This window comes from Camponotus vicinus, unplaced genomic scaffold, assembly GCF_025532165.1.
Source record: "Camponotus vicinus isolate PSW18456_S1 unplaced genomic scaffold, iyCamVici1.0 SCAF_13, whole genome shotgun sequence".
Taxonomy (NCBI): domain Eukaryota; kingdom Metazoa; phylum Arthropoda; class Insecta; order Hymenoptera; family Formicidae; genus Camponotus; species Camponotus vicinus.
The window spans coordinates 4,499,719-4,517,113 of NW_028141949.1; the positions used below are offsets into that span (position 1 = coordinate 4,499,719).

The following is a 17,395-nucleotide window of genomic DNA, read 5'->3' on the forward strand; positions in this document are numbered from 1 at the left end:
TTAACGAGAGACTGCAAAACTTGCCACATCGGTTGCCATCGGTAGCGCCGTTGGGAAATGAGATTCTAACGCGATCATTATGCGAAAGGAAAGCTCGGCATACACGGTACGCTCATTTCAGCTCCATTCCCTCCCCTCTCCTTCCTGTATTATCAGTAGAACATCAAATTTATAACAACTTAAATATTGTAATAAGCGGAAACGAAGGCGCGCGCGCAAGAATCGGCTGGCGAAGCAATTTCCGTACGTTCAGCGCAGACTGCTTTCCATATAGAAACGTCGTTCTCGTATGCCGGCAAAGTTTCGATTTCTTCTCGTAGTGCAACCTGCAACCCCCTCATCGATGATCGCCTGCTCCCTCTCTCTTCTAAGCTCGAGCTTAGATCGAAAACACGAGGAGTAGCCAGCAGGAGTTGTAACGGCGAGAACTTGTACCTGGAAGTCGTACGAGTATGGAAGAAGGTAGTAAAAGAAAAAAAAAATGGGAAGACACGGAAATGGAGAAGACAGGAAGAATTCGCTATAGGAGCGTAGCTGTGTGGCAGGAGTAAGCAAAGATTATAAGAATTCTCACAAACATGGAGAGCTCAAGACTTTTAGTCGATATCGCAGGAAGCTAGATATAAGAAATGTACCATAAATTCTTAAACAACAATCTCTTTCAAATATTCAGCTAATTATTAGATTGTATTAGAAACTTCAATTGGATTACACGCTTGTTTTCTAGAGTCTTTAGTTGTTTAGAAACATTATTTAATATTATTTAAATTTATATTAAATTAATATGAAAAAGAAAAAATTGCAAAAATTTAAATCTTTATTTCCATCGATCTATAGTTGAGAGTTTGATTAAATCTTCGAAGTGGTAAGCGAAAGAAACGGAAAATCAAGAGAGGCGGAAAGCAAAAAGAATGCGGCTTCCGTCGTCAAGTTACAAAATAAACACACTGGAGGGTGTGTTGGAAGCGAGTATCGAAAAAAGTAGAAAGTTGAGGCAGCGATTTCGTCATCGGTACACTTGGCAATACTATCCATATAACGGAGATCTGAGTAATGGTGACATTAGTTGCTCCGTTCGCCTCTTCGGCGACAGCGAAAGTATATGTCAAGTATGCGAAACTTCTTCGTTGCTGTGAATTTACTCAGTTCATAAAATTGAACGATTCAACGCTTAAAATAAAAGCGCGTTGTAGGTCACATATCGAGAGTCTGAATATTTCCAAATTTTCATTAAAAATTTGATCGCAATATTTTATTTTAAGAATTAACATTTTTTTTAATTTCAAAAAGAAGTATTTTGAAAAATACTAAAAAATATTATTTTCTGCAAAAGATAATTGTAACTTGTTAATATTAAATGCTATCTTTCTTTCATGACATTACAATCATGGCTAAAAGATACAATACGTTTTTATTGAATTGAATTGTAATTAATCTGGAAAAAGAAAAATAAAGAAATATAATTAATAAAATATTTCAAAAATTAGATTTTTTGAATAAATTTAATTAAATGTACTTCAAGTAGCTTTATATAGTTTCTGTTCTGTAATTTTAATTGCAAAAGATAATTGCTTTCATTGTGTAATATTACAAACATACGCTTGTAATCGCCCTCAATATCGCGTAATATCGCTATTTATAGTGTAGTCAAAGGATCGTTTACTTAATTAACCATGTTGAATTTTATGAATTGCGCTGTAATTGCGTTCACACGGTACGTTTAAATAGGACGCCGTCCCTTTTCTTACGACCAGCTTGCGTGTCTATACGATGCTTCGCGTGTTACGAAAAACACACGCGAAATCGCGATTGTCGTTATTGACGAGAATTATTAAGAAACTTGCTTTCGAGTTCTATCAACGTATCTCTCAAATTAATACCATTAATAAGTTTTCGTAACTGGCGATGCTCACACACATATTATGTCTCATTTCAAAAATAATTCTTTATAAACTCTACCAAATATTTAACTAAACAGAGGATATAAAATGAAATGGAATTAATAATTATTATGTAAAATTGTAACCATTGATTTTGTTATCGAATAATTTTTATTATTTATTTATTTTCAAGAATATAATATTCAATTATATCGTAAAATATTCGCCTCTTTTTCCTACTTTTCAGATTATTGATGTTTTCTTGCAAACAAAAAAAAAACCATGTATGTCGTGAATGTAATATCGCACTCGAAGCTCTTCAATCGTAACTCGCTTGTTGGCGGTCCTCTCGAGCCTTGTAATTTGCCGGATATATCGTATCTTTCCCGGAGAGTTGCCGTTTGTTTAGTTTGTTTCCTCCCTCGAGTGTCCACTTTAGCATTCGCTGCCTACGTAGTAATTATTCTTTCGATATATCTTCAATTATTTTGTGCAGATCCGTTCGGAGGCCACTCATTCAACCTTGCGAATAATCTAGTCTTTAATTATCGTTTGTCATCGAAACTTTTGATCGATATTTGTGAACACTGCCAAGTTAGCTCTCAATATATTTTATTTACTTTTTGTTAATATTTGTATTTTTCATCTCTCCATTTTACATCAATATCCGTTTTATACTCGTAAAAATATTGACAGGAATTTTCATTTTTTTTTCAGAATGCAAGGCTTCCTCGCGGGAGGGTTTCTTCCTGATTTTCAAGAAGCCTCACTCGTTTTCGCTATCTTTGTGCTGCCATTTTATAATTGTCCATCAGGGTCTTCCTCATTTCGCGATCTCGTCAAAAGCTCTCGATCGACGTAACGAGCTCGCCAATGTGCACCGGCATCGTTCAGCTCTCCATCTACGATACCGCCGAACGATCACGTCGAGGTATGTACCAAATACAATAGTCCACCCACGTGCTTCCACGTGCAAAGAGCGTTCCATCGAGCGTCCACGATACGCGAGTGCGTCAACATTCGTTATCGGCTCGCCTCCTTCGTTCTCGTTTTCGGTCGCTCGCGTGCTTTTTGCGCACATCGGCTGCACGGGTAATTGCAGGGCCTGCCGACCCACTCCCCGGCTGCTCCTTTCCCCTTTGAAACGAGGGCGTTGGATTTTTATCGGTAACGTATCTTTACCCGAGAGACATGACATGGTTCACTCGGCCTGTCTCGCTCGCTTGCGAAACGTTTAATTAATCTCGGTTTATCTTTGAACCCTGGACGCGAGCCGCGAACCGGAGTACGTTCAATTAATGATTTTTGATATAAGCTTTCGACCGTGCTGCGACCGCAGACGACAGTGCATTATATTGTCGGTGCGGTGGATGTGCACGGCCCCGATTAATTCGATTGCATCGCGTTCGCGCCGCGAATTTCAAAGCGCCCGTCGCTCTTTCGCGTATGCGTGGTAAAAAGGGCGGATCGGGGGAGTTATGAGCTCCCTTTCCGATCTCTCTAATTTTTAGTTTCGTTAGACGCGAACTTCTCATACAGATTCGAGCGCAATCAGGAAGGAGAAATCGAGATATCTCTTTAAGAAACTTTTTGAATATAAAGTTATTTTTTTTTTCTATTTTCTCGCGTCCGAAAGAATATATTCTGGTCCACTAGATGTAAAATAAGAATGGGAAATTTCTTCGCCGGATGTTTCTTTATGCGTTACAGAATCGATGGTCTAGGTTTAATAAAAGTCGTAGTCGACTCTTTATAATTCAGAATTAATGCGGTGACATTCGAGAGCCTGCTATTACGTAACTTTTGCGACGAGTCCGTTAGGCGATGGTATGAGTGCATGAATAATTCAATCCTTCTACAAATCGCTTCTTATTCGTAAAATTTTGCTATCGATTTTATTATACCGTGAGTTGCGAGAGCTATGTCATATTCGTTAAATTACATTCGATTATTTCTTTCAAATCTGCAAAAAATTATTGAGTAGAATAGATAATCAGTGATGACCAACTTTGTATTAAGGAAAAACTGTAGTATCCTGTCCATCTTCTTTTTCAATAACTTGTCATATTATGTAAGATATAATTTATTAGAAATTTGTATCATTTTATATAGTTACATTTTTTTCTTACGACCATAAATAAGGCTCAATTCAATGCTTAAATCCATTGGTGATCCATCATTTTTCACCTACGCTAAAATGCACTTACATTAAGTGTACAAAACTCGTAAAGTATCACGCTTCGTTGAAGCAACATTTTTACGCCGATCTCTTTCGCGCTCGATAAACAGCGTTAATTTATTTGAACGAGACAGGAAAGGATTACGATCGATCGCGAAGGGACACGTGCGGGAGGGCGAAACGCTGGCGTAACTTTTGTTAAGTGGATGCTGCGCAGCCGGCTTCTTTTTTTTTTTTTCTCACACGAGACCCTTGTCTCGTCGTCGCTTATTTACGGTTGTGGCGGTCATTCTCGGTCGTATACGAAATTACGAGGGCCACGCTCAGCTGTCGCCACGGTATCGTAAATAAGTTTGCTTTCGAAGATCGTCGCGAGACACGTGAAAGCACTTTCAGCCCGGAAGTGCAACTCGCGCCACTTAATTTCCCGTTCTGCGCAGCGCTTTTATTCTAATAAGGCTGGGCCGGTAGTAGAGAAAAATAGCGAGCTTCTGCAAATGCATTTAAATTGCTCGTCTATTTCTGAGCTACTTATGTTTGCACTCTGGAATAATTAGTTTAGAATTCTCTGAAGGTCATTCGGAAATTTAAATCATTAAAAAAAGATACGTTTTTCATATAATTGAATTAATAAAAAGATTCCTTATGATAATAATAACATGTAAAGCAAACTTTCGTTTATTAGAAAGTATCGGTGAAAAATGATTGTTTATTTTTTCTTTGAAAGGGAAATCAACTTTCAACATTTTAATAATGCATCCAAGAATGTGCTGTTAAAATATTTTATATCAAGAGAGGAAAGAAGAAAGAGACAGTATATTATTATCAGAAGATTTTTAATCTTCGATAGATATATCAGAATTATTATTGCTATACATTATCGCGACAATCCATGATTACGTCTGTCCCGAAGGATGAAAAAATGCACGATGCTTTGAAAGAGATTTATTATGCGATGTCCGGTACCGCGGGACAGCTTTTTTCACGGCGTGGACTCCAATGAGAGTAAAATCTCTTTGACATTTCTGACATCTCTCCACTCTCCGACGTTCATTCGCGTTATCCGCGATACGTAAAATTATACTTTGTTTTTCGCAAAATGCGCTTATTTAAACTTGTTCGCTCAAAGTTGAGTTTACTTTTTCGGTGCAATTTCTTTCGTGTGCGACTTTTACCAAGATATCAAAATATTTGACAATCTAATATTTGTTAAAAGTAAAACGATTTAAAAAAATGTTTTCTCTAAAATTAATTATAAATATATTTATGTAAATTTGAATATTATGAAAAATTAATGATTAAATATTATAACAAAATGGCAAAAAAGTATTGAGAGAGAATTTCTGTTATAAAAACAATTGATTAAAAAAATTTTGTCCTTAAAATTAATATCATTAATTCCGAAATCCGATATGTATATGAAAATACCGATATGTATATGATATATATACCGCTTTTTAACAATGTTTAAAAATTTTCTACTCGTAATGTTAGCTGCAACGACATTTACAACGTTGTTACAGCTAACATTACGATTTATTGTTAATGGCAAGCTCGAATCGGCGGCAGAACAAAGTTAGTTCATTATTGCTTGTTCGAAAATCTCCATTTCTTTGCAACTCGTTCGATTGCCGTTTAAAGAGCGATCCCTACGCGAACTTTTAGCCCTTTTAAAAGCAGCCGTTTGTCTTGCTGAACTTTGGCACGACAGCTGGTTCCTTGCAGGTCAGCGGAATGACAGGAGTATCTTCATGGCGAGCGAGGAGATATCCGTGTCGAATCTCGTTGTGTGATACTCGCAGTAAGCATCTGCCACGCCAAATTCGCAATGGACTTTATGCGACTTCCGCCATTTGTGAAATTCGATGAGCAACTTTGTTCGTCCGAAAAGTCTACGAAAACTCGGTACGAGATTCTTCACGTGAATCGGCGGGATCTAACAGCAACATTGTGAAAGATAAATTTATTTAAACTGATATCTACGTAGGATCTGAAAAATGATATCTGTCTGTTCCCCTAGTATGAGAGCATTATTGAATTATTTTTTATGGAGGATTTTTTATGACGAGTATTTTTACGATTGCGATTTACGAAATTACAAAACTATCCTTAGGTTCTTGTAAATAAGTTTATTTTCGAAGATATCGCAGCGAAGTACGTGTCGAAAAATCATTTTTATTTGGTAACATTCATCAAATTAAAAATTCTGATATTTTTTAGAAAATGTATTTTTAATAGGATTAATGAGATATTTTATTAAAGACATTTAATTATATACGTATAATTTAAATAAATCTTATAACGCGTTACTTGCATGTAAATGATGATGAAAGATCGACGCTTAATTATTACAATGTCATAATATATGAACTCATTATCAATTACCAATTTAAAGTCCGGTCGCTCTAATTACACGATTGCTTGTTGGAAAATTTATCATAATTGCTATTATGTATGTGATCATAATACATCGCAACATGAGCCATTGATAACAATCTAAAAAGCCATTCACTAATTAATATGCTCTATTAATTTAATAAGATGCCGATGCAGTTTAACATCAAAAATAAAAAGCCATTCGCTAATTAATGTGCTCTATTAATTTAATAAGATACCGATGCATTTTAACATCAAAAATAAAAATATTATTGTGATCAGTTTTTACATCTTTATGTCATTGCAGTGCAAACGAAAAATCTAGGCGATAAATTTTCACACATATACGGATGCTGACGGCTCTTGAAAAATTTATTGCCATTAAAGATTGAAACTCTCGCTATGTCACAACGTGCATCACGACGAATTCGCACGTAGCAAATGTCTAGTTCGACCTGACTAAAACAACTGATAGTATGTTTTCAAAAGAGATCGCAATTTGCTGTTCACCATCTCTCAGGCCTCTTGAATGTGCTAGAAAAGATTATGTTTTTAACATATCGTCGAGACACTATCAAATAGTTTATTACGAATTCATATGTCAAATTTTTCATTAAAATATCTCTAGAACTGGAGCCGTAATAAAAGTTTAATAGTGCTTTTTTATAATCTTAATGTAAGCTTTCAATTATCACGAATTTGAATAAAATTGGTACAGTCATTTCTAAGATTTTACTCATTTAAAGTAGGAATTGAAGCAATAGAAGAAAATGGGACTTTACAGGCAGCTTAATTTATTTTCTTACGATATGTACGGATAACTTTTATTTTTTTAATTATTTGATATTTGTTAAATCGAATATATCTTACATCGTGCTTTAACCTTTTTTCGTCGACATATATATATGTATATATGTATGTGTGTGTGTGTGTATATATATATATATATATATATATATATATATATATATATATATATATATATATAATTTAGCATCATTATCATTTTTGTATTAAGAGAATAATATATAAATTACCAAACTGAATAATTAAAGTAACAGAAAATAATTGATATATAGAACATAGATAGAATACACGAAGCATTCGATTGAATAATTTGGATAATGGAAAACCGTTATTAACCATTTGTTAATAATTAATCACGAAAAACAGAATATTTGGAATAAAATTATTTCATAAAACGTTAAATATTTGGCATAAAGTAAGCAACAACAAATCATACGGTTTTTTGTTTATGCTGTGTATGCGTGATGCATGTGATATTGTCATTAATGTAATTTATTTATCTCTAAATATTAATGGCATGTGTATCATGTTTAAAAAATATTAAATATAAAAAGGATTAAATTTAAGAATAGTTTTAAAAAAATTATATTATTATTTTATTTGAAATAAAAGCTATTTGAATGATGAATACAAAACTTTGTAAAATATACGAATGATATACATAGTTTTATGTAATATTAATAATTTTTTAAAATATTAATTATTTTAGGCGTTGTTATAATTTAAATTTTATATTTGTATGTTACGGATCAACTCTGCTGTTGCACCGGTGAGTGACAAACTTATTTTATGGTAAAAATGCCAACATATATATATATATATATATATATATATATATATATATATATATTTTAATTCTTTGTTTTTTTAACTTTTATTTGATACGTAGAATTCTATTTTAGCGCGTATGTTCTCTTATTTATTTTTAAAAAGCTTTTTATAATATTAAAATAATTGTTTATTCTTAACACAAAAGTGTAAAAATCCTAAAAAATTATCAGATTATATTTATCTTTTATTTTAATGAGTTAAATTCATAATATTAATAAAATTTTCATTTTTGTAGATTTTAAGAAATATGTTATGATACTTTTTTATTTCAAAAAGATTGATTCTATTCGAAAGAAATGTAAAATCATTACAGATTTGCTTAATTTAATGATGAAGATTAATGATATTTGCTATCATTTTTACAGACGTAAAATTTAAAAATGCATTATTTTATTTCATTGATAAATTAATCGCAAAATGTATATGTCGTACGAACTCTTTCGTATTTGTTGAAGTCGATTTCAAGATATAAAGTCGACATAGAAAAAGACTCGAAAATGCTCTCGTCGTCGCTTTCCGTGAGATGCATAGCAATATGCGCTTTTGAAGACGGAAGCCATACACTTCTGAAGAGTCACTATAAATTTGCGTTTGGATCACGGTAGAAATCCGTTATTTTTTGAATGATCTATTGGATTTATATAAATTGCCAATCTTTGCGAAATATATGGCGGAAGACGCATCTTTTTCCCTTGCCGCTTCCTTGCCTCATCGTTTATTCATAAAATTGGTGCTTAATAGAATGCATTATTCTTTATATAATGTCATAAATTGATAATCGGTATGGTAACGTGTTCTCTCTCTCTCTCTCGCTCTCTCTCTTTTTTTGCAATTATCAACATTTAATATAACGCTTTGGCATAATTATATTATTTATATGAAAAATTCTCGCTTTGTGGAATATATTGAGTAAATTCGAAATTTTCCATTCCCGTATTTCACAGAATGACACGTAATTGGCTATTAGCGAGTTGACGAAACTTGTTAAAGAGCGCGTGCCTAAATTAAATGTAGAGTAGATATAAAAATTGACTACTTCGTTTCTCCGCCGCATCGTAGATCGCACGCGGAAATAGTTACTAATTAGCTTTTCATTAGCGGCATTGCTAATGGATGTCTCTATACGAATGATATTAACGACCAGTTATTTCCGACTGGTTATTACTGCGTTTTAATTCGCATTAAAATCTTACAGGCGCGTTATTATTTGTATGTATATTATTTACGTGACCATTTGATTAGAAAATAATTGATGCGCGTAATTGAATGTGGTATTTACAAATTTTCAACGATTTACACGCCACATTGGCCAAACGGGTGCACGTGATCGTATTAAACGATTAAATTAAATTAACGATAAAACCGGACGTAGACAATTAAATGCGCGATTTTATAATTAATGTTAGACATGTGAATATAATATGAGGAGCTTAATAGCGCCGTATAATCCAAATTATCGCGATTTAAATGTATTTTGAATCAAAAATCTTGATTAAAACGCTGGGAACGTTTCGTTTCCGCTGAAAATTTTGAATTATTTTCCCGCGAAAATTCCATTATATTCGAGTAAAAGGAGAGAAGTGATTCTCGCAACGATAAGCGCGAGAAAGTAGCGTTCATGAAGTTCACTTTGCGCTCGATTGGCGTTGGTGCGAAGTCTTTTGAAGTTGCAGACAAAACTTCAACAGCGCGCGTTCTCTCCCTTCTTCCCTTATAAAGGATTCCTGCAAGATCCTTAAGTTATTCAGAATCGATCGTCGCCCCTTCCGCAAAGTTATATTGCACGTTTTTCTCGCCTCGACAGTTGATTATGTCTATGCGAATCGGAGTGCAACGGCGTGTAACTCTTGAACTTCCAGCACGTCGTGATGCACATTGCGTATCGAGTTTACGCGTTGTATAAAAATCTCACGCGCGCATTTTCTTTCACTTTCGCGAAAAAGAAGAAATACCTGCGTTTTTTTGCCATGTGCTCATCATTGTTAAAAAAAAATAGAAAGAAAGTTTATCATCGCTATGCTCCATTTTCTTGACTTTCGAAACCGTTGATATTTTAGTGCATTCAAGATTCAAGGGAAGCACTTAACGCCTAACTTTCTTGCGATATAATGTATTATACAAGATGCCCAAGATTTCTCGTTATTTCATTTAACCATAAATTCTCTGAGATAAAATTGATGCCTCAATTAAATTTTTTTTCTCTCGCGTGACAAGATCAAGTACGGACAGTGAAGACAGACGAATAGAGTCAGACAGATAATGAATAAAGATGTTCGAGTAGAAACGGACAAAATATTTACGAAAATATCATTTCATAGGTATTTTATATATACAGGTACTAAATATTGTCCAACACCTATTAATCTGTCCGACGCCTATTAATCTGTCTCCGAAAGAACGTTTTGCCGTAATACATTAAAAAAATTCGTTACAAAGTGGAGAATGTTATATTTTTCGATGCAATTGGATGAAAGCTATGTGCATGCGCGTGTTTGTGTGCAGCTGCAAGCTTTTCCGCCCACGATATTCGTCGTCCGTTCCAATCTACGGCCGTAGTTTCTCTCATATAATGTATTTCATTCCTCTTTTCTATGCTCCGCGGAGACTGCCGCGGCAGGGCATCTCTAGGACAGGTACGACGGCGTGAATTAACGTTTCCCGCGGCATGGCGGAAACAGACAACGCGCATTAACCTCTGGTAAAGCATACACGTCCTCGAGTTTTGATTTTCCGTGAGATCGGATGTCGTCCCACGTATATCCCGGAATATAAAGTATCTCAAAAGTCTCACGGTATTTCTTTATTATCGAACCTTGGCCTCTTAAATATTCCACATAATAATCTTTCTTTTTACTTTACTAGATATGTTGGAATTTTCGAGATATTTGTTGAAAATATTTGAATAAAATTTTTAAATAGAAGAAAAGTCCTGAAAAATCAAAGAAGCCCTGTAAAATCCTAAAATTTTAATTACAGAATATAAAAGATTAGTTTTTATAACTAAAAAGAATTATTATTAAAAAATTATTATTAATTCAACAATGAAATAATCATTATTTTGTTCAAGCTTTAAATTTTGTTCGTTTAATTTAGAGAAATTAGAATGAAATTTCTGATACAGAATGTATATGCGCTGTCAGCGTTTGTTCTGTTCTTTCAGTTCTGCGCTTGCGACCACAATGCTTGTAACACGCGGACAAAGCTTAATGCACTGGCCGAGTAGACGGCGGTTTCGCAAGTTCGCGTTAACATTGGACTAATTGGATGCTTTAATATTTGAAACGGTAACAAACGACATGGGAATCATTTTCAATGTTTTCTTCTCCAGGGAGAATCGTTAGAGAACTCGTCTTGTTTACTTGATAATATTCAGAACCAACAAATATATTTGCTGTATGTTAATTAATCTTTACTTTCTTGATTCATCAACAATCTTTCATCTACTCTCTAAAAATGTAAGATACTAAAAAACAAAACAAATTGAAGCTCGACAATCAAGTATAGTCCTCTCACTTTGTCACCGTTATTGATAAAAATATTCATTAATAAATGACAAACATTCAGTAATTCTAAATATTTACATAATTAAAAAATAAATACGTATCAAATTTGTAGGAATTTTTTTATTTCATATATAGATGTATAGAAAAAAATATATCATACATATTAGATATATGTATATAATATCGAATTGATATAATCAGTTTCAAATTTATTTTACAAATTATTGATATACGAAAAATATGAAATATAAATATGTTCTAAGAATAAATAGTTTGTTTAGTTTACTTAAAAAATACGTCACATTTTACACTTGCGATTAATGTAGCTTATTACGAGACGTTTAACTCATAATCGCGCATACGAACGTTGTTTATTCATGCTCGAACTCGAGACGCGAATCACGAAGCGAAATTAGTGATCTATCTGCTATCCGTCCGATTCATGTCAACATGTGTAGTGTATACATGGCGTGAACGTTCGTAGCCAGACGTGATTGTCGATTGATCGGATGCCGATAATCGGATTTCGATCGCTCCCTGATCACTTCCTCGTCGCGTTTTCGTCGATTGCTGTGATATCGTTATCACGGATATCAGTAAAAATTACGCAAGTGCGTGGGCGTCGCGCTCTCTCGAACGACCATCAACAATTATCGAATCTGTCATGAATCACGCGTCGTCTCATTTCTCGCTTTTTGTATCTGTCATGTATTTAATTAACATTTCTGTTGAATTTATTAATTCAAATATCATTAATTAAAAATATCAAATTAAAAATATCATCAACAATCGACATTGTTACATGATACATCGCGTATAGCGAAAGGGAAAAAAGGATTGTCAATCATGATAAAAGGCATCCGATGTAATAATCGTGACCAATGAATTACTCGGTAATTAGCTCGATAATGCGACTAACATTGTCGCGTATTAATTTTGTTTATGTAAGCTGGTTTTCACCCAAGAATTCCATGCATAAATAATAACAAGTAAAAAGTCATGGGGCTTATATGCGCGCGAATGCCACGTATTCTGGCGAATTTTATGTAGCTTTGTTCGCAAAATGCAAAGCGTTTCCATCGCTCGATTCGTTAATCCACTACTAATCAAATTGTTAGTTTCCAAAGCGTGCTACACGATAGGAAAATTTTTTTCTAAACAGGTGCAGCGCGTTGTTTTTTGTATCGTGCTTCGGTTCGTAAGCGGGAATAAAATAGAGAAGCAAAAAGTTTGCTAACTATCCCGGAATCAAATTCCTTAGGAGCAATAAGCAGAGAACAATACGAACGATAACAGGCACGTAACAGAGGGAAGAAAATAGCGAGCAACGAATAAATAACAGAGAACGCGAGAACCGAAGCAAACCACACGAGTAATGTAAATAATTTTACGTGGAATAAAATAAGATTAAACTCGAGAAAAAATAAAAAAAAAAATATATATATATATATATATATGCATACATACATACATATACACATATACATATTCATGTATATAACAAAGAGGAAAGCGCGGAAAAACGGGCAGAGGGGTGTGAAAAAGAGAAAGAGAGAGAGAGAGAGGAAAAGAGAAAGAGAAGAAAAAAGAGAAAGAGAGAGCAGAACCCCGGAGAGAGACGAGAATATCCGACGAGGCGCGCCGCGCTACCATCACCCCTCTACGCTGGTTCTTCTCCCACCTCCCATCTACCACCCGACCTCGCATAACGGCAGCAACCCCCGAACGGGCTTTCTCCTTCACCTCAGTAGCGCCGGGCGTCTCGACGCGGCAGCACGTTGCGTTGGGGGATTCGACACGCGGCTTCGGTCGTATTTCCAAAATTCAGTATACATTCTCAAACTATCTTTCTTTCTCTCGCTTTCTCTCCCTATTTATCTTGTTTGGGCAATTGTCACTCCTCTCTCGTTTCACCGTTTTTCAACCGTCGTTCCAGCCACCCTCGCGCAGCCCTTATCAACCTTCTCGAGAATTCACGGTGGGATCCGCCCACGCGCGTGAGTGACTTTTCCCTCCCCCTCTAACGCTGATCCTCCCCCCTTTCCTGCTGTGCCTCTCCATCGCGCAGGAAAACAGCGACGCGTGCAGTCGCGTTTGCCGAAGTCCCGAAACTGGAAGCGCTTTTTCGGGATCAGTGAGATCCGCGAGGAAAGACGGGTCTTTTTTCCGGTTTTCTTTTTCTCTCTTTATCTTTGCCTTTCTGCACGTCGCACCCTGTTCGACCGCGCGCCAAGGCGAGACTTGTCGTTATGGGGGAGGACCTACCCTCCGGAGACGCCCGGCGCGGTTAGTTCCAGGTGGGCTTGCGAAAGCGCGCCAGGTATCGCGGGGATTTTCGAGGATTTTTGTGAGGGTTGAATTTGAAACTTCTTTCTGTTTTGACGGCGTACGACCTGTCACCCCTGACCGTCGGAATCGGTTTGGAAGACTTGTCTATCTATTCTCTGTACTGTCTATTGTGTCGGTCGCAGCCTATCAATCGGAGGTGGAGGTGTCGCGCACCCTTTCAGTGTGAGTCGCAGGTGTATATGCGATTCATCCGATCCGTGTAACTGTGCCGATGATCGTGTCTATGACGATTCAGCCGATTGCTCCGAAGTGTCGTGTGCCGGATTTCTTTGTCGCATTGTTGATTTCCGAGTGATTCGGAGTGACATTGTGCAGTGACGTTGTCTCCTCGGAACATCCTAATCGGAAAGGAGGATTTTAAAAGCAATTGCAATTATGGCTGTGATGAGAACGACGTCGATGCTTCGATCGGATTGCGGGGGTTCCGACGACGGCCGAGGGTCGCGAAGGTGCAACCCTCGGACGGGGACGAGGGCCGGCGGTCGCCGGGTGTCAAAGGAATCATTTAGTATCGAAAGTGGATCGGTTGCGGCGAAAAGCGGTGGTTCTGGCAAGTTCCTTCTGGTTGGCGCTGTTCTGGCCATACAATTTGTCGGCGCGGCAGCGATATCCAGCAAGGGTGAGTGTTTTCTCTTCTGAATGAGTGCTTCGATCGAAAGGACATTCATAAATCTTTCGGGTTACGATTTGTGTGGGTATATATGTGTGTATATATTTGTATGTGTGCGCGCGTTTATTTTCTCAGTTGGAATCCAACGGGTAGGATGGCTAGAAGGGAGCAGCAATATGATTGATAAATAGCCTCGGGTTCTGACACGCCGTTTCCACCAAGTTCGAAATGTAAATAAGGTATTTTAATATTAGGATTTGAGATTTCCACGTCTAATTCGAAAGATCGTTACTTATCCGTGGTGAAAGAAGCTAAGGTCTTACGATTTGTATTATGGATAACATTAATATAATAATAAACATTGACGAAAGGTACATATAACAGATTATCGAGAAAAAATTTGTTAAAATGAAAACATATATAAATTTAGTCTTTTAATTTTAGACAGTATCCTCGTTATACTTTTCGATATGCATGCACAATTTTTCTATTTTGATAAAATGTTATTTTCTTTTAAATTAATTCGAGATATAAAAGATCACGCTCCCAATTTTGACACGAAACAGAATGAAGCTATCTATAGTCATTGTACTCGGATGTATGCGTTCACAAAGCCGTCTTTTATCTTCTAAATTCTACCGATCCCTCCTAACCCAATATCGAGTCTTCGACGTTCCAAACTTTGGTCGTTATTCCAGTCGAGAGGAACGTGTCCATTGATGAATTCTCCAAGTTTGATCCGCGAAATATTTCGTCACGGATCGAAGAGCTGCTCCGGAGAGCTCGTGGAGGGGGCTCGTTTTAGGGATTCGGTTCTCGCTCTACGAAAAATCGGCTTCCAATTTTTCTGATTATCGAACTGCGCGAAAAAGGAGCGACGGATATCCCGGGTGTATGCGACCCGGTCGATTTCGTATTCGAGATGCCCGACCGCCGTAACTGCGTACGGGATTTAAGAGATCGTCGGAGTAATGGCGAGAGACGGAGACGCATACTAAGCGACGTTACGCGACCCGATCGGTTCCCCGGATCTCATCTCCGAAGCTAACTAGTGAGCTATTTTCGCCTCTCATACTTGAACTGCGTTGACGTCAGAGGGACGAGCTTCGGGCAATCGTGATGCGATGACTGGCGGAAATAACTGCGGTTGGAATATTCTATCTCTTGCGCATATATTCGTAAAATTGCGGCAATTGTCGCAATTTCAGATGATGCAAGATGATGGACATAATTTCAAAATATAGAGAGAATACTTTCTATATTTTCCTTTCTGTTCAAATTCTTTGATAAATATTTTTCATTAATATTGACACGAACGAGGTAAAGCTTTCCTTTCTTTTTTTAGTTTTATTAATACGGACACACGTCGAAGAACGAGTGCACACAGTCGATAATAAAATCACAATATCGTTTGAATACGCTTCGATTAATAATGTTCTAGGAGATGCGTTATGATCATACATTGTGTGTGTATGAGGAACTAAAAGATGTTAATGTAAATTTCCTGCAATATCGTGGGTAAACTCTCCTTGTGTGCTCATCTCGAGTAGTTGCATTATATAAGGCAAAGAACAATATAGTTATCTAATCAACATAGACATAGCTTAATACTTGCATACTCATATAATATGCACACTTGCGATATTATAAACGATTTACCGATTTCATCGAAATTCAGAAGTCACCGGTTGTATATCTATAATTATTATTTTCTTATCTAAAATTACATTAATAATTATTATTCTACAATTATTTAACATTCTGCCTAGAAATTATGTTGAAAATAATGGAAATGATAGTGAAAATGCGGTACGACCATTATCACTCCTTCCATTTTTATTTCACAGTGAACATGAATTGTGTAAATTTCAGAAGCGGTATGATATTAAACTAAAAGTTTCATATGCAAAAATCCATTTTAAATAAAAAATGTCGAGTCATGAGCGTACATTGAAAATTATCAGAATATGTGCGTGATATGTTTGTCAAATTCATACGTATCGAAAACTAGAAAAATTTTCTTCATACCTTAAAATGCTCTGTTATATTGAAAAAAGCAATTTTATTTTATACATGTTATTATTACTTTGTTGTATTTGATTGAAACCTACATTGCGCGAGAGGAATATTCATCTTTGCTTTACACGCATTCTGATAACGTGTCGCAAGACTTTCGAACGAGACGAAGAGGGAGCTTTACTAGTTCTTTGGTTCATGGAACGTCGAATCACGTCGACGTCGATCGTCATCGTATCGGCGTATCGTCCGACGAGACCGACATTGAATTAATTGAAAGTCGTCGCCGTTGAAACGCCGTCGCTCGGGCTTCGCGTCATTTTGATCTGATTTTAATTAAACAACGGACGTCGCGTGCGCTGAGAAGAGGGACTCGAGAAGGTTGGACCCGCGCGTGTATGTATTCGATGAACGGAAAGTGTACAGCGGACAGATGAGGGTAAATGGGAGAGGGGAAGACTGACAAGTGGAAGCTGGATGATTGAGGACAACGATGGTACGTTTAACGCGATTAAAAAACGTCGCATGGTCGATCAAAGGCAACGATCGCTCGTGGCACGCGAAATTCACCGATTGTCGCTGGCAAGAGGACGACCATCTCTTTGCGTACAATGTCGCTCGAAAACGCTGATTAAACATCGTATCTAAAAGTGCAATGTAACTAACTGAGCGAAAAACTCCTCATTGGATAAATATTTACGTATAAATGAAGCTGAAATGAAGTTTATGTTTTTATTCCGTAAAAAGTAATATCACTTAGCGTTTCTATATTTATAATAACAAGATTTTAGATTTATCTTGCGTAATGGGTAGAAGAAGTGTAATACATTTTCTGCCCCGTAAA

The 17,395-nt window shown here is 36.3% G+C and overlaps 1 protein-coding gene across 3 annotated transcripts in view; it reads left to right on the top strand.

The window, feature by feature from the left end:
- The window catches only part of LOC145964650 (V-set and immunoglobulin domain-containing protein 2-like), a 211,853-nt gene that overhangs the window by 17,532 nt on the left and 176,926 nt on the right, over nucleotides 1-17,395 (top strand). For 2 of the 3 annotated variants that reach the window (XM_083087645.1, XM_083087646.1), the window contains one exon: nucleotides 2,598-2,811. In XM_083087645.1, coding sequence (XP_082943771.1) covers nucleotides 2,754-2,811 — 58 coding nt within the window. In that variant the 5' untranslated portion in view covers nucleotides 2,598-2,753. Of the gene's footprint in view, nucleotides 1-2,597; nucleotides 2,812-13,335; nucleotides 14,545-17,395 lie in introns of those variants that run through there. The other variant, XM_083087644.1, reaches the window with a different exon arrangement.